At 62.9% G+C, this 17,618-nt stretch overlaps 5 protein-coding genes across 6 annotated transcripts; 4 read left to right on the forward strand and 1 right to left on the reverse strand.

Annotated features, from left to right (window-relative positions):
- Positions 1–1,103: 1,103 nt before the first annotated feature.
- Positions 1,104–3,080, forward strand: NAA80 (N-alpha-acetyltransferase 80, NatH catalytic subunit). Its single transcript, XM_032120661.1, has 2 exons — positions 1,104–1,429; positions 2,289–3,080. The coding sequence occupies exons 1-2, from the start codon at positions 1,189–1,191 to the stop codon at positions 3,014–3,016; spliced, it is 969 nt and encodes a 322-aa protein (XP_031976552.1). The 5' UTR covers positions 1,104–1,188; the 3' UTR covers positions 3,017–3,080.
- Positions 3,081–4,221: 1,141 nt separating this feature from the next.
- HYAL3 (hyaluronidase 3) lies at positions 4,222–5,937 on the forward strand. The gene is made up of 3 exons (XM_032120658.1): positions 4,222–5,139; positions 5,247–5,336; positions 5,488–5,937. The coding sequence occupies exons 1-3, from the start codon at positions 4,243–4,245 to the stop codon at positions 5,839–5,841; spliced, it is 1,341 nt and encodes a 446-aa protein (XP_031976549.1). The 5' UTR covers positions 4,222–4,242; the 3' UTR covers positions 5,842–5,937.
- Positions 5,938–6,253: 316 nt separating this feature from the next.
- LSMEM2 (leucine rich single-pass membrane protein 2) lies at positions 6,254–8,768 on the forward strand. Its single transcript, XM_032120662.1, has 4 exons — positions 6,254–6,384; positions 7,562–7,702; positions 7,785–7,994; positions 8,083–8,768. Exons 1-4 carry the CDS (start codon positions 6,363–6,365, stop codon positions 8,217–8,219), a joined length of 510 nt encoding a protein of 169 aa, XP_031976553.1. The 5' UTR covers positions 6,254–6,362; the 3' UTR covers positions 8,220–8,768.
- On the reverse strand, positions 8,443–12,160 carry IFRD2 (interferon related developmental regulator 2). 2 transcript variants are annotated; one of them, XM_032120659.1, is made up of 12 exons: positions 12,132–12,160; positions 11,879–11,995; positions 11,702–11,786; positions 11,446–11,570; positions 11,211–11,368; positions 10,928–10,978; positions 10,416–10,585; positions 10,197–10,302; positions 9,834–9,971; positions 9,568–9,696; positions 9,398–9,493; positions 8,443–9,256 (listed from the first exon to the last, which is right to left on the reverse strand). In XM_032120659.1, the coding sequence occupies exons 1-12, from the start codon at positions 12,157–12,159 to the stop codon at positions 9,176–9,178; spliced, it is 1,284 nt and encodes a 427-aa protein (XP_031976550.1). In that variant the 5' UTR covers position 12,160; the 3' UTR covers positions 8,443–9,175. The 2 variants fall into 2 exon arrangements, with proteins under 2 accessions (XP_031976550.1, XP_031976551.1); XM_032120660.1 differs by lacking the exon at positions 10,928–10,978.
- A 2,902-nt stretch (positions 12,161–15,062) lies between these two features.
- On the forward strand, positions 15,063–17,365 carry LOC116449281 (2'-5'-oligoadenylate synthase 1-like). The gene is made up of 6 exons (XM_032120657.1): positions 15,063–15,412; positions 15,582–15,876; positions 15,956–16,131; positions 16,214–16,455; positions 16,543–16,678; positions 16,763–17,365. Exons 1-6 carry the CDS (start codon positions 15,218–15,220, stop codon positions 17,264–17,266), a joined length of 1,548 nt encoding a protein of 515 aa, XP_031976548.1. The 5' UTR covers positions 15,063–15,217; the 3' UTR covers positions 17,267–17,365.
- The last annotated feature ends 253 nt before the right edge of the window (positions 17,366–17,618 follow it).

Here is a 17,618-nt window from a genome sequence, read left to right on the forward strand (position 1 = left end):
GCATGACGAGAGGAGCCACCCTCTCTGGCTGGAAGCCTGTCAGGGCTACGAAGTTTTGGTCTTGGTGGCCCCAGGCTGTTGTGGAGCTGTCGCTCAGTCTCTGAGGCTGCAGGAACCCATGCCAGGGGCAGTGTGGAAGGAGCTGGGTGAACAACGAACCCACCTCCCCATCCATCCGGGCAGCAGGAGCAGAAAGGCAGCTGTGGTCAGGGAGGGGGAAGCTCTGCCTAGGAACTGAGCAAGATAGAGCTCATGGGGACACATCTGAAGGGTCCAAACTGCACTGCCCAAAGGGCTGGCCAGGTTGGGAATCCCACCTTGGCCTCACCCGTGTCCTGGTCATGCAGGTGAAAGAGCAGCGGCAGCAGGCTGTCCGGCACCTCCTTCTTCATCACCTTCTTTGTGGTGCTCTCCGTAGGCATCACGACTTGAAAGAGACGGATGGAGAGCTCCCGCACAGTGTCCCACTGCTTGTAGAGGAGGGGAGGGCATGAAGATGGGACATCCTCAACACAGCCTTGGACAGCCCTGCTCCAGAAGGGAGCGGAGCTGCGGCAGTGCAGGTCTGCCCAGCAGGGCTTGGTGTCCCTGGGACTAGAGACCCTGCGGAGGGCTGGGCAGGCCAGGGTAGGGTGTGCCGCCGTCCTGCCACGGCCAAGGCTCGGTGAGTCCTTGCGGGAATTGGGGAGCAGCCCGGAGCGGGGCGGGCAGCTCCGGGGGCGCGGATGGTGCGTCCTCCGGCCGGCAGAGGGCGCGGCGCGGGGCGGGGCCGGGCGGGGCGGGGCGGGGGAAGTGACGGCGGCGGCGGGGACGGGAACGGTACGGGCGGGACCGCGCTGGGGCCGGGGAGTGCGAAGGGGAGAAGGGCAGGGAGAGGGGTCGGTGGTGGGATCAGTGATGGGGTCAGTGATGGGATCGATGATGGGCCAGTGATGGGTCAATGCTGGGGTCAATGGTGGGTCAAAGATGGGTCAGTGATAGGGTCAATGATGGGTTGGTGAGGGGGCCATTGATGGGGTCAGTGATGGATCAGTGATGGGTCAGTGGTGGGGTCAGAGATGGGGTCAATGGCAGGTTAACAACACGTCAGTAATGAGGTGAGTGCTGGGTCGGTGATGGTCAGTGGTGGGGTGGGTACCTGTGTTCGGGAGGTGCAGCCATGAGGTGGGAGCAGCAATCAGCTGGGTGATGCCGTTTCGGTTTCTGCACCACGTGTGGGTGCTGTGTGGTTTGGAGCAATCGGTCTTCAGGCAGGGTGAGTGCTCAGTGTGGGGTTGCAGCGTGGGAAGTGGCGGGTGCCGTGTGGGGCCCTGGACAGACGTGTCATTCACATCGGGGAAGCAGAACCAGGCGCTGTGGTTGGTCATGAGCCTGGGCTGCTTCCTGCTGCACTGGCACCCAGGGCGAGGGAGCCGGCAGCAGCGGCAGGGTGAGTGTGAGCAGGGTGGGTGTGAGCAGAGTGACTGAGCAGGGTGACTGAGCAGGGTGAGTGCGAGCAGGGTGAGCACAGGGAGAGTGAGTGAAGGCAGGGTGAGTGCAGGCAGGGTGGGTGGCAGGCAGGTGCTGTTGGAGTCCTGGTATGGCTTTGCTGGGCAGATAGAAGGAAACCATCACCCACTCAGGAGTGCTGGTGGGGTCTGGCCTTTGAAGGGGACAGTGCAGGCTGGGCTGTGAGTCAGGAGTCTTGGAGCTAGGGGGATGACTTTGGGGGGCACCCTAGGGTGTGGGAGGACAGGCTCAGGCTCTCCCCAACCCCCAGAGGGGAAGTGGGGCAGTTTGCTCAATCGTAGTTAATAAACTGGCATGGTGGTTCCTCCTGCCTTCTGCCTGCAGCTTCTCCTTCGCAAGGGGAACTGCCAGGCTGAGAGAGGGGACCCCACAGCACGCTGTAGGATAGGGGTTTTCTGACCCCTCTGCTCCTCAGAACCCCAACACTGAGCACACGTGTGATGAGCTAGCTGGTCTGACAGGTGCCGAGGTGGCAGGAGCTAGTGGCAGGGGCTGGGGAGGAGGCAAGGCCAGCACTGTGCCTCCTGCCACTCTGCTGGTTTGGCAGTGCCAGACCTTCCTGCAGATCTCATGGCATGAATTCCCGGAGCTGGCACCATGTGCCACTTCCCTGCCATGAATCTGTCATTTGACCTTGGACCCGCCGAACTTCCATGAACTCATCTGGCTATGCTACTGGGGAATGCGCCTGTGCTGGGGCCAGTGGCGGGCTGGGGGGAACACACGCATGGTCTGTGCCCTACTGCCTCTAAGCTGTGACCTGCTTGGTTTCCTGTCAGTGAGAAGAATGGGCTCCGTGTCGGAGGAGCTCAGCTTGGTTCCCTTGCACCAGAGGCCGGAGCTCCTGGAAGCCTGTGCCAAGCTGCTGGGCGAGGAGTGGGGGAAGAGCCGGGCGTCGCGGCTCCACATGCTCCAGCGCTCCTCGGACGCCTTTCCTGCCTGCCTGCTGCTGCTGCGGAGCCGGGGCCCCAGCGAGACCCCTGCTGCCCGGGAGGGGCCCTGCGAGCTTGTGGGCCATGCCCGACTCTCCCGCGTGGTCGCCCGTCCCCATGACCTTTTTGTGGAGAGCGTGGTGGTGGCCCGGGCGCTGCGGGGCCAGGGCTATGGGCGGCGGCTGATGGAGGCCACCGAGCAGTGGGCCCGGGCCCGGGGCTTTCGCTGCCTGCACCTCACCACCCATGACAAGCAGCATTTCTATGCCCACCTGGGTTTTGTCCTGGGTGAGCCGGTGCAGAGTGTGGCCTTTCTCAGCCCTGCTATATCCTCTGAGGTGCTGCGGCTCTTCTCTACCCCTTCTGGGGCTGCCACTGCTACCACCACCAGGCCACGGGTACCCGCTGCTCCTCCGCCTCCCCTCCCACCCCTCACTGTCCCCCCACCACCTCCCCCACCGACTGTGATCTGGGCGAGGGGTGTCCTGGCTGAGAGCAGCAAGCAGAGCCTCCTGGAAACCCCACACCGTGATGCCAAAGGGCTCCCCATCTTCTGGATGAAGAAGGACATCTGAGGGGCTGTGGCCCCACTGAGCCAGTGATTAAAAGCAGTGCGGGTGGGAGCTGCCCGCCGCAGCACTGCCTGACTGCCTGCCGTTCTTCAGGGCTGGCACCAGCTCCCCAGCCTCCCTGGTTCACCCTGATCCCATTGCTGGGGGTGGTGCTGGCAGGGAAGTGGTTCCCATACCCTGCCCTACCTGGGCATGCTGCCTCTGCTCCCACCTTGCCCCCAGCTCGCCTGGCTGGGGCTCTGCAGCCACCAGCATGGTGGGGAGCCAGGCCCACCCCAGGCTGTGGGGTCGGCACTAGTCCCCAGGAGTGCTTCCCAGTCCCACCAGTGTCTCCTCCACTCGGGATGTGCTTTGGGGCAGCTGGGGCTGACGGTGTGTGGTGGTCTCCAGCATGGCCACAGCTGTCCTCACTGAGCAGCCTGGGGAAACTGAGGCACAGGCTGGCTGGGGGGGCACTGGGGGAGTAGGGCATGGTGGTGGGGCTGCAGGGTCGGGTCCCCTGCACTGCATGGCAAGGGGGGCCAAATCCCCCTAAGGCAGCTGGCATCAGTGAGGGCCAGAGGCATGGGAACGGGAAGGTCAGAGAGAGCGTCCGGCCTCGCAACGAGGGATTAACACTGCCCTTACTGCATCACGCGGCCCCTGGGCCCATTCCCTGCCTAATCCCCTCATTCTGGGCAGCTGGCCAGCACTGGGCAGGGGCACCAGACCCCTCTGGCCCTGCCTGGGCTGTGAGGGACAGAGCTGCCCCTTTGGTCCACCGTATCTCTTGGGGGACTCAGTCTTTTAATAGGTCACCCAGCCTGTCTAGGCACTGTGCTGAAACAGGGACCAGGGAGTCACGGTGCCCCCACTTCAGGCAGGACTGGGAGCCAGCTGGGAAACTCAGGCACCAGGGTCAGTGGCTTGCAGTGCCACTCCAGAGCTGTGTCATGGCTGTGGTGGTGCAAGGAGGAGCTCAGCACCAGAGAGCAGTAGGCAGAGGTAATGCTGGCAGTGCTGAAGCAGGAGGGGTCTGAAACCTCCAAGTGTAACCAAGTCCTGTCCAGTTTTGGGGTGGGCAGCACATCCCTGCAGGGCAGCCCAGCCCCTGTGGCCCATCCTAGCCCACCATGTGCTCGGGTGGCAGTGCCTGCATTGCTGGGGTGCCCAGTGCATCTCACAGCCTCACCCCCACAGCTCTCCTTTCCTCGCAGGGTGCCGGCCCCACAGGCAGCTGCTGAGGTGGGATGGTGCTGGTGCTGGCACTGTGGGCCTGCCTGGCACTGGGCACAGCCAGTGAGGAGAGCCCAGCACCCGAGCCCCTGGCAGGCGGCCAGCCCTTTGCCGTGGTGTGGAACATCCCCTCTGGCCGCTGCCAGCACCGCTTTGGCGTGGGGCTGCCCCTCAGTGACTACGGCATCGTGGAGAACCAGGGTGGCCACTTTGCCGGCCAGAACATCACCATCTTCTACAAGAACAAGTTTGGGCTGTACCCCTACCTGTCGCAGCAGGGTGTCCCCCACAATGGGGGCATCCCCCAGCGTGTCCCTCTTGGTGCCCACCTCGACAGGGTGGCTGAGGACATCCACCTCCTCCTGCGACCTGATTTCCATGGCTTGGCCGTGGTGGACTGGGAGGAGTGGAGGCCCCTCTGGGCCCAAAACTGGGGAGCCAAAAAGATGTACCGGACAGCCTCGGAGCAGTGGGTGCGGCAGCAGCACGGCATCCTGCCGGCACGGCAGCAGCTCCGACTGGCCCAGTTGGAGTTCGAGCAGGCGGCACAGGCTCTAATGGAGGAGACACTTCTGGTGGGCCGAGCCCTGCGCCCGGGAGGGCTCTGGGGTTTCTACCGCTTTCCCGACTGCCTCAACAGCAACTGGGCCAAGGAGGCAAACTACACCGGGCAGTGCCAGCCGGCGGAGGTACAGCGTAACAACCATCTGGGCTGGCTCTGGGCCGCCTCCTCCGCCCTCTACCCCAGCATTTACCTGCCGCCGGCGCTGCCACCTGCCCTGCGCCACCGCTACGTGCACCACCGGCTGCGCGAGGCCCTGCGCGTAGCCGCCTTCGGGGCTGACGGCCTGCTGCCTGTGGTCGCCTACTCCCGCCTCTCCTACCGCCGCTCATCCCGGTTCCTGCACCTGGTAAGCACTGCGGGGCCGGAGCTGGCTGTGGGTGTGATGGAGGGTTCTGGTTGGCACAGGGACAGAGGCTGTGTCCCCCAGCCCGGTCACGTCTCTGTTCCCGGCAGGCTGACCTGGTGCACACCATCGGGGAGAGCGCGGCACTGGGAGCGGCTGGACTTGTGCTCTGGGGAGACATGTCCTACTCCCGCTCAGCTGTGAGTGTGGCCCCTCGCTGCACTGGAGGCAGTGGGCAGCAGGAGGTGGCATGGGATGTTCGGGATGGCCACATCCCCTGTGGCCACCAGGGAGGGCTCGCCAGAGGGTCTCCAGAGCCAGGGTGGGTTCTCACTGGTGCTTCCTCCCCAGGAAAGCTGTGCCAGCCTGCGCCACTACCTCGTGTCCACCCTGGGACCCTACGTGGCCAACGTGACGGCAGCAGCCCGGGAATGCAGCTATGGGCAGTGCCACGGACACGGGCGCTGCGTGCGCCGGCAGCCCCACGACCTGGGCAGCCTCCTGCACCTCGGCCCCGGTGCCGGCCCGCCGGCTGCTTTCCGCTGCCACTGCTACCGCGGCTGGGCAGGTGAAGGCTGTGCCCAGCGGGTCCGGCTCAGCCCTGCCTCCTCCTGCCAGGTGCCCACCCATGCTCACAGCCTCTATGGGCACAAGGATCTTGCATCTTCTGACACCTGCCTGCCACAGGGCACGTGGGGCTGGTGACCAAGGGCGGGGACTGCCATGGTCCCCTACATCAGCAGTGCTGCTGCTGGCACTTCCTATGGTCTGATTAACTTTATTAAATAAATTCTCCTGGCATGGCTGGTGTCCTCTTTGCGGGCAAAGCTGGGGGACTCTGTGGTGCCCCCAGGCTGGGCACAGTTGCTATTGTTGCTGAGAAGCAGCACAGACCCCAGTTTGGCTCTGGATGAGTCCAACAGTGCCTCAGTTTTCCTGCACGGGCTCTGTTCTGATCTCATGAGCTGACAGCCCCTTTATCCTGGGAAAGGGGGTATGGGGCACTGCCACAACCTGCTGTCCCTTTGCCACTGCCACTGTGCTGCCAGCAGCCCTGACCATGCTACCAGGCCCCCCTCCCCACAGCTATTTTTATCGCCCCCCAACTGTGTTTCTCACTGTCCTATTTTAAGCGGCGCAGTTGGCGCATCGGGAACCCAGTGCCCAGCTCCTGGGAGCCCTGCACCACCTCACTGCCCGCTCACACTGCCTGGGCACAGGGAGCCATGCCTAGGGAAGCTGCAGAAGGTACACTGGGGAGTGGGCCTGGGGCTGGTGGGGGCCCTGGCACCCCAGGGAACATCGGGCGGCATGAGACTGTGGGGCTGGGATGGAAGGAGTGGACAGATGGTGCCCTCTGCCATGGGGGCTGTGGGCAGAGATGCCTGCCCAGGGAAGAAGGGGGTCCTGGAGGGCTGCAGGTGTAGGGCAGCAGGATTTGGGGAGGATGCAGGCAGCGTGCTGGCAGAGCCCCCTGCACCAACTGTACGCGACGAGCTGTGCCCCCCACCAGGGGGAAGTGGGTGCAGGGGTGATGTGGGTACCTATGGGGCAGCCCCCGGCCAAGGGTAGGGCCATGGGGAGGGTCTGAGGGGACCCTGGGTACCAGCTGAGGCCCCCATGCCCTGACGCCTGCCAGCCCCATGGGTGACACACAGTCAGGACAGCAGCAGCACGGCGCCACGCTGCCCTGTGACACGCCACTGACCCCGGGAGGGATTGGGACTGGGCACGGTGCCAGCCTGCCCTGCTCTGCCAAGGGCACAGTGCGTGGGCCCTGCCCACTGCTCAAAAATACACAAACACCTAGGAAATAATCTTTTCCCTCTACCCCAGTGCAGGCATGGTTGCTTCCCAAAACAGTGCTGGAGCAATGCCTACTTCCAAAAAGCCCCCTCAGTCCTGTGTGACGTGCCCACTAAGGCAATGGGCACCAGGCCCCCGTGGCACAGCATACACCCCACATCTCCATCTGTGCACCCCCAAGCAGCAGAGTACCTGCGGGGTGAGCCAGGCCACACCACACACTGGCACTGCCCTGCACCTGCCCACCAGCTTCCAGCTGGCCCTTGGAGGCCCAGCCGGTCCCACAGTGCCTGGGCTATCCTGGCTGGGGGGTGGCACATTCCTGCCCCCAAGCCAGGGCCAGATTCCAGTCCCACTAACAAGGCTCCGGGATCGTGGCCACCAGGCACCCGCTGACTGCTCCGATGACAGCGGTGGGCCCAGGAGGGCACAGCCAGTGCTTGCCCGCTGTGGCTGCAGGGCTGTGCCAAGGGAACACCAGCCTTGGCTGCCCGCCCTGGTGCAGCACCGGGCTGCCAAGGCTGGATCCCCCTTGCAGGGCTCTGGTCCCACAGGGGTGCCCGCGGCAGGTAGGGCTGTGGGCAGGGCACGGGCTGACCCTTTGCCTCCGCTCCAGCAGACAGCATGGGAAGGGCCGAGGGTGCCGTGCCGGCAGAGCCAGGGGATCCTGACAACAGCGAGTCCGGAGCCATCAGCCTGCGCCCCGTGGAGTCCATCAGCGACCTGCACTGGGCCTCGGGCGGCCACAAGGGCACAGAGGGTGAGAGCACTTGCAGGGGGGCTGTGCTAGCCCCGGCTGTGCCCGTGGCCAGGCTCTGACCCCTTCTCTCCCTTGCCTGCAGGCAACGGCCCGGCTCCCTCCAGCAGCCTCCGCCGGCCCCCACCTCGGCCCGTATCCCCCGTGCCCCCGCAGCTCCTGCCCACCCTGCGTCCCGTGCTCCCCGCCAGCCCCTGCCCCTGCCTCGGCCCTGGCCACCCCCTGCTGCTGGCCCTGCTGGCGCTCCTGGCACTGTCGAGCCTGGTCCTGGCCACACTGGCCATCTACCTGAGTGGTACGTGGCACTGGGCAGGGTGGGGAGACAGGGAACTGTGGGGGGCCAGGCTGCCTACCTCCAGCATGTCCCCATCCTCTCCCCGCAGTCCTGCAGAGCCAGTCGGTGCGGGCGCTGGCCCAGTGGCTGGAGAGCCAGGAGGACGCCGTGCACCAGCTGCGGACAGCCAGCAGGCAGCTCTGGGCTCGCCTCAACGCCAGTGCCCAGCCTGGCGGGCACCGCTGAGCTGCCCCTGGCCCCACCACGGGCTCCGGGCCACCACGGGAAGGGGCACCGAAGGGCAGGAGGGGGGAGCAGGCAGCCTCACCCACTGAGACCTGGCAGCATTGCCCATCGGGGCACAGGGGCAATCCCGGCCCCTGTCCCAGACTATGAGAGAAAGGGAGTGGGCTGTAAGGACCTGCATCCGCCCCAGTGACAGCCCTTCCTCTTAACACGGCAGAAGGCATACTTCAATTAGCCTTTTAATTACCTCTTACAATCAAAGTCTTAGAAAATCACCATGATAGATAACATTCCCAGGGTGGCAGGCATTGCCAACTGGCATGGCCCATGCCCACCTGGGCAGTGGCCCCCCTCCCATGATTCATTTCCCACAAGATTACTATTTCATATAAAGCATTTGGCTGGAAAAGGGCTGAGAGTGGGCAGCTGGCAGGGCTGGGCAGAGCTCGCCACTCCACACCGCTCTGCCACCATCGCTGGTGCCAGGCTGGCTGGGGAGGCAGGGGCTGTACCCAGCATGGCAGGGCAGGGAGAACATGCCTGCCACAAGCACAGACACCATGACCAGCTGCTCCGCAGCCCTGCACGGCTCTGCCCTCCCACCCAACCTTCAGGCTGTGCCAGGCCACCCTGGTGCCCCTGCAGGACTGGGGAGGGGGTACACAAGCCCTGCCTCTGAAAGGGGCTGCAGGAGCTTGGGTGAGACCCTCTCCCACTGTGCCAAATGGATCCCCAGCCACAGAGCAGGCACATGGCAGCACCTCCCCCTGCTCTTCTTTTATCCTTCCTAATTTTGGGTTAAAAAAATAAAAGAGGGGGCAGCCCCCAGCGGGGCAGCTCCAGGCGTTAAATACTCTGCTGTACATGAATAAAAGCCCGAGGGCTGGGGGCACCTGCCCCTCACAGTGCTGGGTCTGCAGTCCAGGTGGGCTGGGGGCTCTGCCCCCCTCTGCCCATCACAGCACATCTGCCCGCTTGTCGCGCACGCGGCTCCGGGCTTTCGTGCGGGCTTTGAAGGCAGCCGAGTTGTAGAGGTGCTGGAAGGACAGGGAAGGAGAGATAGGTTAGAGATGCCCCTCTGCCAACCCCCCCATCGCCCACCACACTCAGGCACTCAGCTGGAGCCCATGGTGGCAGAGGAGGGGACTGTGGGCACAAATCTGGGAGGTGGCACCCACCTTCTCAAAGCGGGAGACCTTGCTGGCTTTCAGAGCAGCCGCATCCAGCACCAAGGGGGGCCCAAGGCCGAAGATCTCCCGTAGCAGCTCATTGTTCTGTGGGAGTAGGGGTTTGTCAACACCCACCAGCACCAGCTCAGCACTCCCTGGTGCATCTGCCCAGCCCCTACCTGGAGGTGGTGGCGGATGCCGGAGCCCAGCAACTCCTTAAAGGCTTGGTAGGTGCGCTGGCGGGCCCAGCTGTCCAGGTACATGCACTCCAGGCCAAATCGGATGGTCTCCTCCTGGTATTCCCCAGTCTGAGCAGAGAGAGGGACATCAGCAATAATCTGGGCACTAGACCTATGTGGCCCCTGGCTCTCCACAGAGAGGAATGGCCAGGCAGCTGGGAAGCAGCCACACAGTGGCAGGGCAGGGCAGCACCAGGCTCCAGTACCTCAATGAAACGCAGGATATCCCGGAAGATGGATCGCTGCTTCCGTCGGTCTGTCTTGGCTCGGTACTTGTTGCTCTCAGTAGCCAGGACCTTGAGTTGGGCACACAGGAACTCTGTATCTTGGTGGCACAAGTCCTCCTGCCAAAAAGCAGGGGATTTAGAGGGAAGTCCATGGCACTGCCCACTGCCATGGCCAGGACAGGGCTGGGGGATCACTGGGGCCAGCCCCTCTGCCTGGGTGCCTGCTGGTGACACCAGTCAATGCCAGCTCGGCTGGGGCATGGGCAGGGTGTCAAGCAGCTCCCTCCCTGCTGCCTGGTTACTGCTCACCCACTGCTCCATTGCCACAGCACCCCCCCTTACCTCCAGGTCCTGGGCCAGCTCGAAGAGCAGCGCAATGGTTTCCCCGGCCAGGATGCGCAGGGCAACGCTGCTGCTGGTCAGCAGTGGGGGCAGCTGCAGCCAGCGACTGGGACAGGCAGGCACGAGGGCAGTCAGGGAGGCCAAGCACTGCCCCAGGGGCTCCCTGCTCCACAGCTGGCTGCCCCACACCAGCCTCCACTCACCCCACACCCCACTCACTTGTCCAAAATGCTCCTGACGTGGGAGGGGGGGCAGATGGTGAGGAGCAGGGACCATGACTGGAGCGCGCTGCAGTGCAGAGGCCCATGCTGAGCAGGTGCTGAGCCCCCTTCGCCTGTGCTGGGGGGGCTAAAGATGCCCTCCAAGCAGGACAGGCATGAAACCAGGTCCTGGAGGAGAGAAACCTGCCAGTCAGACCACAGCTGCCATGAAGATGCCATGGTGAGCTGTGCACTGGGGACCAAAGGCAACCCACCATGCCAAGGGGTGCCAGGAGTCCCTTGGGGCAGAAGAGGCTACTCCACCCACAACACCCCATCTCTGCAACGCAGGCCTCCTCCCAGCTCAGCTCCACACTGCTCAGGGAAGGGGCCTGGGCTGTCACTGATGTCCCTGTACCCCTACCCCAGCTCAGCTCCAGGCTGCCCTGGCACTGCGGGCTGAGGGCAGGTGGCACGGCAACCCCTGGGTGCCCTCCTGCAGGGGTACGGACGACACCCAGGCGCAGTTACCTCGAGGTCAGCAGCAGCAATATAGCAGCACATGCCCAGGGCTGTGGCACACTGGCAAGAGAAGTGAGGGAAACGCAGTCAGATCAGGCCCCGGTGGATCATGCTGGGTCTGATCCAGCACCCAGCCAAGGGACAGCTGGGTTGGGGTGCCCCTGCTTTGTGCCACCACACTCCATAGCACCCAATTCTGTTGCCCTCCTGGGACTGTGGGGGCCCCCAAAGGTATTGCCTGGGTTCTCCCCACCACAGAGATGTCTCCAGGAGGAAAGGGGCCAGGCCTTACGCTCTGCCGGGCGCTGGGGCTGGCTGTGCTGTCTGTCAGGACGCTGACGAGCAGGGGCTTCAGGCTGCGGAACACCTCTTCTCCCTCCGGGCCAGAGCCCATCTGGAGGCAGAGGAGGGTGAGGACAGTGCCCGCCAGCGCCTGCTCCTCGCCTTTACCTGTGGGCAGCACGAGAGACCTCCTTCAGACACGGGTCACCGGCCCCGCCGCCGCCGCCGCCCGCCCGTACCCTGACCTTTCTTGAGACACTTCTCCAGGGAGTCGGTGAGCGTGAGGCGGCGCTCCAGCAGGAACTCGGACAGGGTTTTGGAGGACAGGGCCAGGCGCAGGCTCTGCAGTGCCGCCTGCCGCGCCTTGGCGCTACGGGAGACCGCGGGACGTCACGGGCTGGGGTGTCCCGGGACGGGGCACGTCCCTGCCCCTGGCTGGCAGTGCTGGCAGGGGCGGGCAGCGTGCCAGGAGCACCCACGGCGGTGACAGCCGCTCCTCACCTCTTGTCCAGGAGGTTGTCCATGTGCTCTTTCAGCCTGTCCTCTACCTCCTCCTCCTGGCCTTGCTCACTCGCCGCCTCGCTCCCTGCGCGGGCGGCACCACGTGAAGCCGGGGAGCCCGCGTGTGGGGGTCACCGCGACCCACGTGGGGGTCACCGTGGGGTCCGCGTGGCTCACCTGGTCCCTCGTCGGCGGGGCTGACGCTCTCACTGGCACTGCTGCAGTGGCTCAGCACCTCGCTGCCGGCCTCCTCCTCGCTACCGGGCGAGCTCACCCGGGCGCTGCCGGTGCCGCCTGCGGGGGTGCGGAGCAGACCCGTGTGAGCCCGGCGCTGTCACCTCGGCGCTGTCACCCCGCCCATGTCACACGCGGCCCCGGTGTGTCCCCCCCCCCGGTCCCCTCACGCGGGTCCCCCCCCCTTTCCACTCACGGCGCGCGGCGCGGCGGGAGCGCGGCATGGCCGGCACGCGCGGGCCCCGCGCCCCGCCCCCGCCGGGAGGGCCCGGCCCCCGCCCCGCCCCCGCCGCGCGGCCCCCTGGGAGCGCCCCCCGCCATCTGCGCGTGCGCCGCCGGACGCGCGCGAGCCCCGTGCCCGTGTCCGTGCCCGTGTTTGTGCCCGTGTCCGTGCCCGTGCCCGTGTTTGTGCCCGTGCCCGTGCCCGTGTTTGTGTCCGTGCCCGTGTCCGTGTCCGTGCCCGTGTCCGTGTCCGTGCCCGTGTCCGTGCCCGTGTTTGTGTCCGTGCCCGTGTCCGTGTCCGTGTCCGTGCCCGTGCCCGTGTCCGTGCCCGTGTCCGTGCCCGTGCCCGTGCCCTGACCCTCTCTCTGTCCAGGCGCTGTCTTCATGCCTGGTCCCTGATAGTAAAGATGTGTACTGGTATCTTTACAAACAATTCGATGGGTGCGGGTCTTTAGGAGAAACGGGTGTTAATGTCTTTGAAATGGGTCTTAGTGTCTCTACCAACCTCAAGCCACACAGGTTTGGTACAGAACCCAGACAGTCTGGACTCCTGAACTTTGGGGTAGTAGACAAGTGGGTCCGCACAAAGTCTAATGCAGAACTCAGGCTAAACTTCGGAACTTCAGGGGAAAATGACAGGTTCAAGGGCGGAACGTGCGGTAGGCGGTTCGAGAAGGCTGTACCTTCCTAGGGCCTCAGCCAATGGGGAAAGGAAAAGGGCAACATGCAGCCGGGAGTTTAGGATAAAAGGAGTCTGCGTCGTCTGAAACCCCGAGAGAGAAACCCGGTAGGGGTATAGCCCAGTGGACTGTCTCCCTCTATTCGAATAAAGTTGCAGGGCTCCTCTGTCTCCTTTATGGACACTGGCTTTTCCTAACGTGGTTTTCTGCACATCCCTGCCCCTCTCCCTATCCTGGCTCTGTCTTCACCCCTGGCTCCTTACTATCCCTGCCCGTATCCCTTCTTCAGTCCCTGCCTCTGCCTGCATCTCATTAGGAAAATCTCCTTCCCTAAGTACTGTACCAATTACTCTTCCTAGTATGGTATGGCCTTTATTAAGATGTATACACCCCCTGTTACATTGTATACTGCGTAGCTATGGCTGGGTTGGCAGGAAGAAGAGAAGAGAAGAGAAGAGAAGAGAAGAGAAGAGAAGAGAAGAGAAGAGAAGAGAAGAGAAGAGAAGAGAAGAGAAGAGAAGAGAAGAGAAGAGAAAAGAGAAGAGACCTCCCTGAGACCCTCCCATCATCTGGCCTCACAGATAAGTACCCCTTGAGGTAGTGAGACTGAATCCAGAACGAGGAAAGAGGGATGCCAGCACCATAGAACTGCACTGGCTTTGCAAAGCCATGGGGACAGCAGGGAATTGGTGGAGCCCTGCTGTACCCCAGCACTTGAAGGGTGCGAGAGCCACATGTGAACCACATTTGGGGTGCTTCGATTTAGCTGGGACAACCCCTGGGTGTGAATAAAGGATATCTACTGTCATGCTCATCTTGGTGTCCTGGTCTTGCTCCTCAGGCTGCATGGGCCAGGTGTGAAATGCTCATGACACCTGTCCCTGCCCACAGCTCTGCCCCTGCCTGTAACCCTGTCCCCCTTGCTAGTCCTCTCCCTGCCTCTCTTCCTAATATCCCTGCCTGTATTCCTGCCTTGTTGTCACCCAACACTAAGGGGACACCTATCCCCAGTCCTGCCCATATCCCTGACCTGGCCATTTGCTGCTGCCGCCACTATCTCTACTTTTGTCCTTGTCCCTGCTCCTGATTATATCCCTGTCCCTGCCCATCTCTCCTCTGCCCTATCTGTACCCCTACCGTTGTGCCTGACCCCAGCTGGACCCTATCTCCATCTTACTCATATCCCTGCCCCTGCTGCTGACCTTTCCCTGACCCATCCTTGTCCCTGTCCCTGCCCCTCCCTCCCTCCTCTCCCCAGCCTCTGCCTGTCTCCTGCCCATGTGCTGACTCTGTCCCTTTTTGCTCCTGCCCCTATTCCCTATCTTGTTCCTCTTCCCATTCTTGCCAGTCCCTGCTCCCAGGAGCACACTCCCCCTCTGCCTACAGCCCTTGCCCATCCTCCTGGCAGTGCCTGACCCTGCCCCGAGTTCACGGGTGTGAGTTTCTGTTATTTGGCTCTTCCCAGTTTATTTGGGCAGAAGGGCAGTCGCGGGCTCCTTTCCACTTTCGTTTCCAGCTTGGCAGAGTCAGAAACCGAAATTGCGTCAGGAAGAGAAACTGAAACTCCCAGCTTAAGGTAGCACGGGCAGCATCATCCTACCCGTACTACCTGCTGCTTCCTGCGCCCGGGATCAAGGGGCACCGGGGGCTCTGCTGATCCTGGCACCGGCTGCATCCCACTGCAAGGGAGGGCATCAGCCTCCCTGGTGATGCTGGCATCAGCCGTGTCCCACTGATGGGGTTGACACCAGGACCCTCGGTGACACTGGCTATGTCTGCATCTCATTGCCTACAGTGATGCCAGGGCATTTGCTGACACTGGTGACAGCCCCATTCTATTGCCCGTGGTGACACGAGGGTAGCTGGTGGCACTGGCCACATCCCATTGCCCCTGCTGACCCCATGCCACAGCATGAGCCATGTCCCAGCACTGGCTGTGCCCCAGCCCGGACACTTGAGCCGCCAGCATGGAACTGGTGCCGGATCCCTGCGGTGGGGCTCTGCCTTTGTCCAGCAGGGCACCCAGGGGAGACCCTGTGTCACCGCAGGCACCTGGGCTACGAGGTCCCCAGCACCCCAGAGCCAGCCTGCAGGCAGCTGTCTCCCTGCCACCACCACCCGAGCTAGATGCCAGGGTGCCGCGCAGCCACTCCTGTCCCTTTCCCAGCCCCCGCAGTGGTGGCACCGGAGACACCCGAGGGGTCCGTGGGAACGACTCGAGGCCACCTTAAGTTCCCAGCAGTGACGCACAGGGGCGGTGGCCCGGGAAGGTTTAAATGCTGCTGCAGACAGCAGCAGGCTGCGCAGAGTGTTGCAGGCAGGAATAGAGGTAGGAGGTAGCAAGTCAGAAAAGGGCAACGGGAGTGGCACAGCTGTCAGCATGGATGTGGACGAGGTGGCATCCACGAACGGACTGCGAACAGTAACCACCAGGAACCTGGATGGCTGGATCGCGGAGACCCTGCAGCCCAGCACAGCTTTCTCCATGCAGGTGAAGGAGGCAGTGGGGCAAATCTGTGAATTCCTGAAGAGGAACTGCTTTGGGGATGAAATCCACGTCCAAAAGACCGTCAAGGTGAGTGCTGCCCAGCTTGGGGGCCAGCTGACACCCCTGCTGCCATCCTTCCCACTGTCCCATGCTCCAGCTCCTGCCCTGCCTCAGTTTCCCTTGCCAGCTCCAGGAGTGGTGGCAGCTGATCCTGGTGCCAGCAGCGGTGCTGAACAAGCAGGGTCTCTCTCTGCAGGGTGGCTCAGCAGGAAAGGGCACAGCTCTGAAGAAAAACTCTGATGCGGATGTGGTGCTCTTCCTCAGCTGCTTACAGAGCTACCAGGAGCAGAAGAAGAACAGAAAGTTTATCCTGGATTTGATCATGAAAAGGCTGAAGGCCTGCAGGGAGAGCTTGCAGTTCAATGTGTACATCAGCGAACCCAAGTACAAGGGTCCTGACAACACACCGCGCTCCCTCAGCCTTACTCTGACCTCCAAGGTGACTGGAGAGTCCATTGATATGGACATCCTGCCTGCCTATGATGCTTTGGGTAAGAGCTGCAGACTGGCACAGGGACAGGCAGTGGTGTCAGTGCTGGGATGGCTCTCACCCTCCTTCTCACCCCACAGGGCAGGTGACTGAGGATGCCCCACCGAATGCAGAAGTGTACGTGAGGCTCCTGCGTGCCTCCAGCCAGCCCGGGGAGTTTTCCCCCTGCTTCACTGAGCTGCAGAAGATGTTTGTGAAGCGTCACCCCGCCAAGCTGAAGAACCTCCTGCGCCTGGTCAAGTACTGGTACAAGGAGGTGAGGGGCTGCCCAGCTTTCCCAGTTCCCACTAGACACCCCTCCCAGCCAGCTCTCACCCCCATCTCTGTCTTCTCCCCAGCTGCTGAATCCACAGTACCCCAGTGCGCACCTGCCCCCTAAGTATGCCCTGGAGCTGCTGACCATCTATGCCTGGGAGGAGGCCACAGGCTCCTGCGAGTCCTTTGTCATGGCTCAGGGCTTCCGCACAGTGCTAGAACTGCTGTGCCGGCACCAGGAGATCTGCATCTACTGGGAGAAGTACTACTCACTCCAGCACAGAGAGATTGGTGACCATGTCAAGGGGTTGCTGTGCAGTCCCCGGTGAGGACCGTGCCCGGTAGGACTGCGCCCACTGACCCCATGGCACTGCCCAAGGCTGACACCAATGCCCACTCTCTGTGTTTGCAGCCCTGTCATCCTGGACCCTGCTGACCCCACGGGGATCCTGGGCCAAAACAAGAACTGGAACTTGATGGCGCATGCAGCTGCCTTCTACTGCCGCTCACTGCCCTGTCTTAAAAACGTCCAGCCCTGGGATGTGCAGGTAAGGCTGCCTGAGCCTGTGAGCATCACGGTCCCCCACCCCTGCCCCTGCTGTCTTTGCCCACCCGCTCTCCTGTCCCTGCAGCCAGCCCGGTCCGTGACCATTGAGGTGGTACAGCTGTCGGGCACCAAACTGAAGAAGCTAGTCAGCCCCTACACCACCATCAGGCAGCTGAAGGAAATGATCCAGCAGAATTGGGGCATCCCATTATACAGCCAGCGCCTGGCGCAGCAGGAGTCAGACAGGAGCAACATCATCCTCCAGGACTCCGAGACCCTGGCCATGCATGGCATCTTCTACAACACCACGCTGGTGCTGCTCCAGACTGAGCCCCAGACGATGGAGATCTTTGTCAAGGATGATAAGAATCGGACCACCACCTACACGGTGCTGCCCACTGACACTGTCCGACAGCTGAAGGAGCAGATCCAGGCCCGCCAGGGGCCTTCTGCGAATGAGCAACGCCTGACCTATGGCTCCAGGGAGCTGGAGGACCGGCACACGCTGGCACACTACGATGTCAAGCCCATGACCACAATCTACATGCTCCTGCGGCTCCGGGGGGGTGCAGGCCCCCAGCACCCCTAGTTCCCTGCCTGCTTGCCCTCCTGAGCATTGCCCTCAGCACGAGCCCATGCCCCTGTGTACCCCCCTGTGATGCTGGAAATAAATATTTGGTAGATCCTTGTGCTGCTTGCTCTGTTGGGGACAGTGCCAGGTGTCACATGGGATGGTCAAGGGGTTGGGATCACCAACCCTTTGGGATGAGGGGGGACCTCAATACCACAAGATGCTGGGATGGCACAAGGACACAGGTGCAATAAAGAAGTGCTCCCTGTGCCCAGGGTGCCTGGTGGCGTCAGGGATGCCAGCCTGCTGCCAGCTGGACCTCAGGAGAAAAAATCAGCTCCTTTCTCTGCCTGCTCCTGCCTGCACCAGT

This window comes from Corvus moneduloides, chromosome 11, assembly GCF_009650955.1.
Source record: "Corvus moneduloides isolate bCorMon1 chromosome 11, bCorMon1.pri, whole genome shotgun sequence".
NCBI lineage: Eukaryota > Metazoa > Chordata > Aves > Passeriformes > Corvidae > Corvus > Corvus moneduloides.

Bases quoted from the DNA above. Each gene is read 5' to 3' on its own strand.
- IFRD2 (XM_032120659.1), bottom strand. From the start codon at position 12,159: ATGCCGCGCTCCCGCCGCGCCGCGCGCC. The intron at 10,979-11,210 runs GTAAGGCCTGGC...TTCTCTTGCCAG, and splicing joins GCCCCAGCGCCCGGCAGAGC to TGTGCCACAGCCCTGGGCAT. The intron at 10,586-10,927 runs GTAACTGCGCCT...TCTCTCCTCCAG, and splicing joins TTGCTGCTGCTGACCTCGAG to GACCTGGTTTCATGCCTGTC.
- LSMEM2 (XM_032120662.1), top strand. From the start codon at position 6,363: ATGCCTAGGGAAGCTGCAGAAG. The intron at 6,385-7,561 runs GTACACTGGGGA...CCGCTCCAGCAG, and splicing joins GCCTAGGGAAGCTGCAGAAG to ACAGCATGGGAAGGGCCGAG. The intron at 7,703-7,784 runs GTGAGAGCACTT...CCTTGCCTGCAG, and splicing joins CGGCCACAAGGGCACAGAGG to GCAACGGCCCGGCTCCCTCC.
- NAA80 (XM_032120661.1), top strand. From the start codon at position 1,189: ATGCCGTTTCGGTTTCTGCACCACGTGTGGGTGCTGTGTGGTTTGGAG. The intron at 1,430-2,288 runs GTGAGTGTGAGC...GTTTCCTGTCAG, and splicing joins GAGCCGGCAGCAGCGGCAGG to TGAGAAGAATGGGCTCCGTG.
- HYAL3 (XM_032120658.1), top strand. From the start codon at position 4,243: ATGGTGCTGGTGCTGGCACTGTGGGCCTGCCTGGCACTGGGCACAGCC. The intron at 5,140-5,246 runs GTAAGCACTGCG...TGTTCCCGGCAG, and splicing joins CATCCCGGTTCCTGCACCTG to GCTGACCTGGTGCACACCAT. The intron at 5,337-5,487 runs GTGAGTGTGGCC...CTTCCTCCCCAG, and splicing joins TGTCCTACTCCCGCTCAGCT to GAAAGCTGTGCCAGCCTGCG.
- LOC116449281 (XM_032120657.1), top strand. From the start codon at position 15,218: ATGGATGTGGACGAGGTGGCATCCACGAACGGACTGCGAACAGTAACC. The intron at 16,132-16,213 runs GTGAGGGGCTGC...TCTTCTCCCCAG, and splicing joins TCAAGTACTGGTACAAGGAG to CTGCTGAATCCACAGTACCC. The intron at 16,679-16,762 runs GTAAGGCTGCCT...CTGTCCCTGCAG, and splicing joins TCCAGCCCTGGGATGTGCAG to CCAGCCCGGTCCGTGACCAT.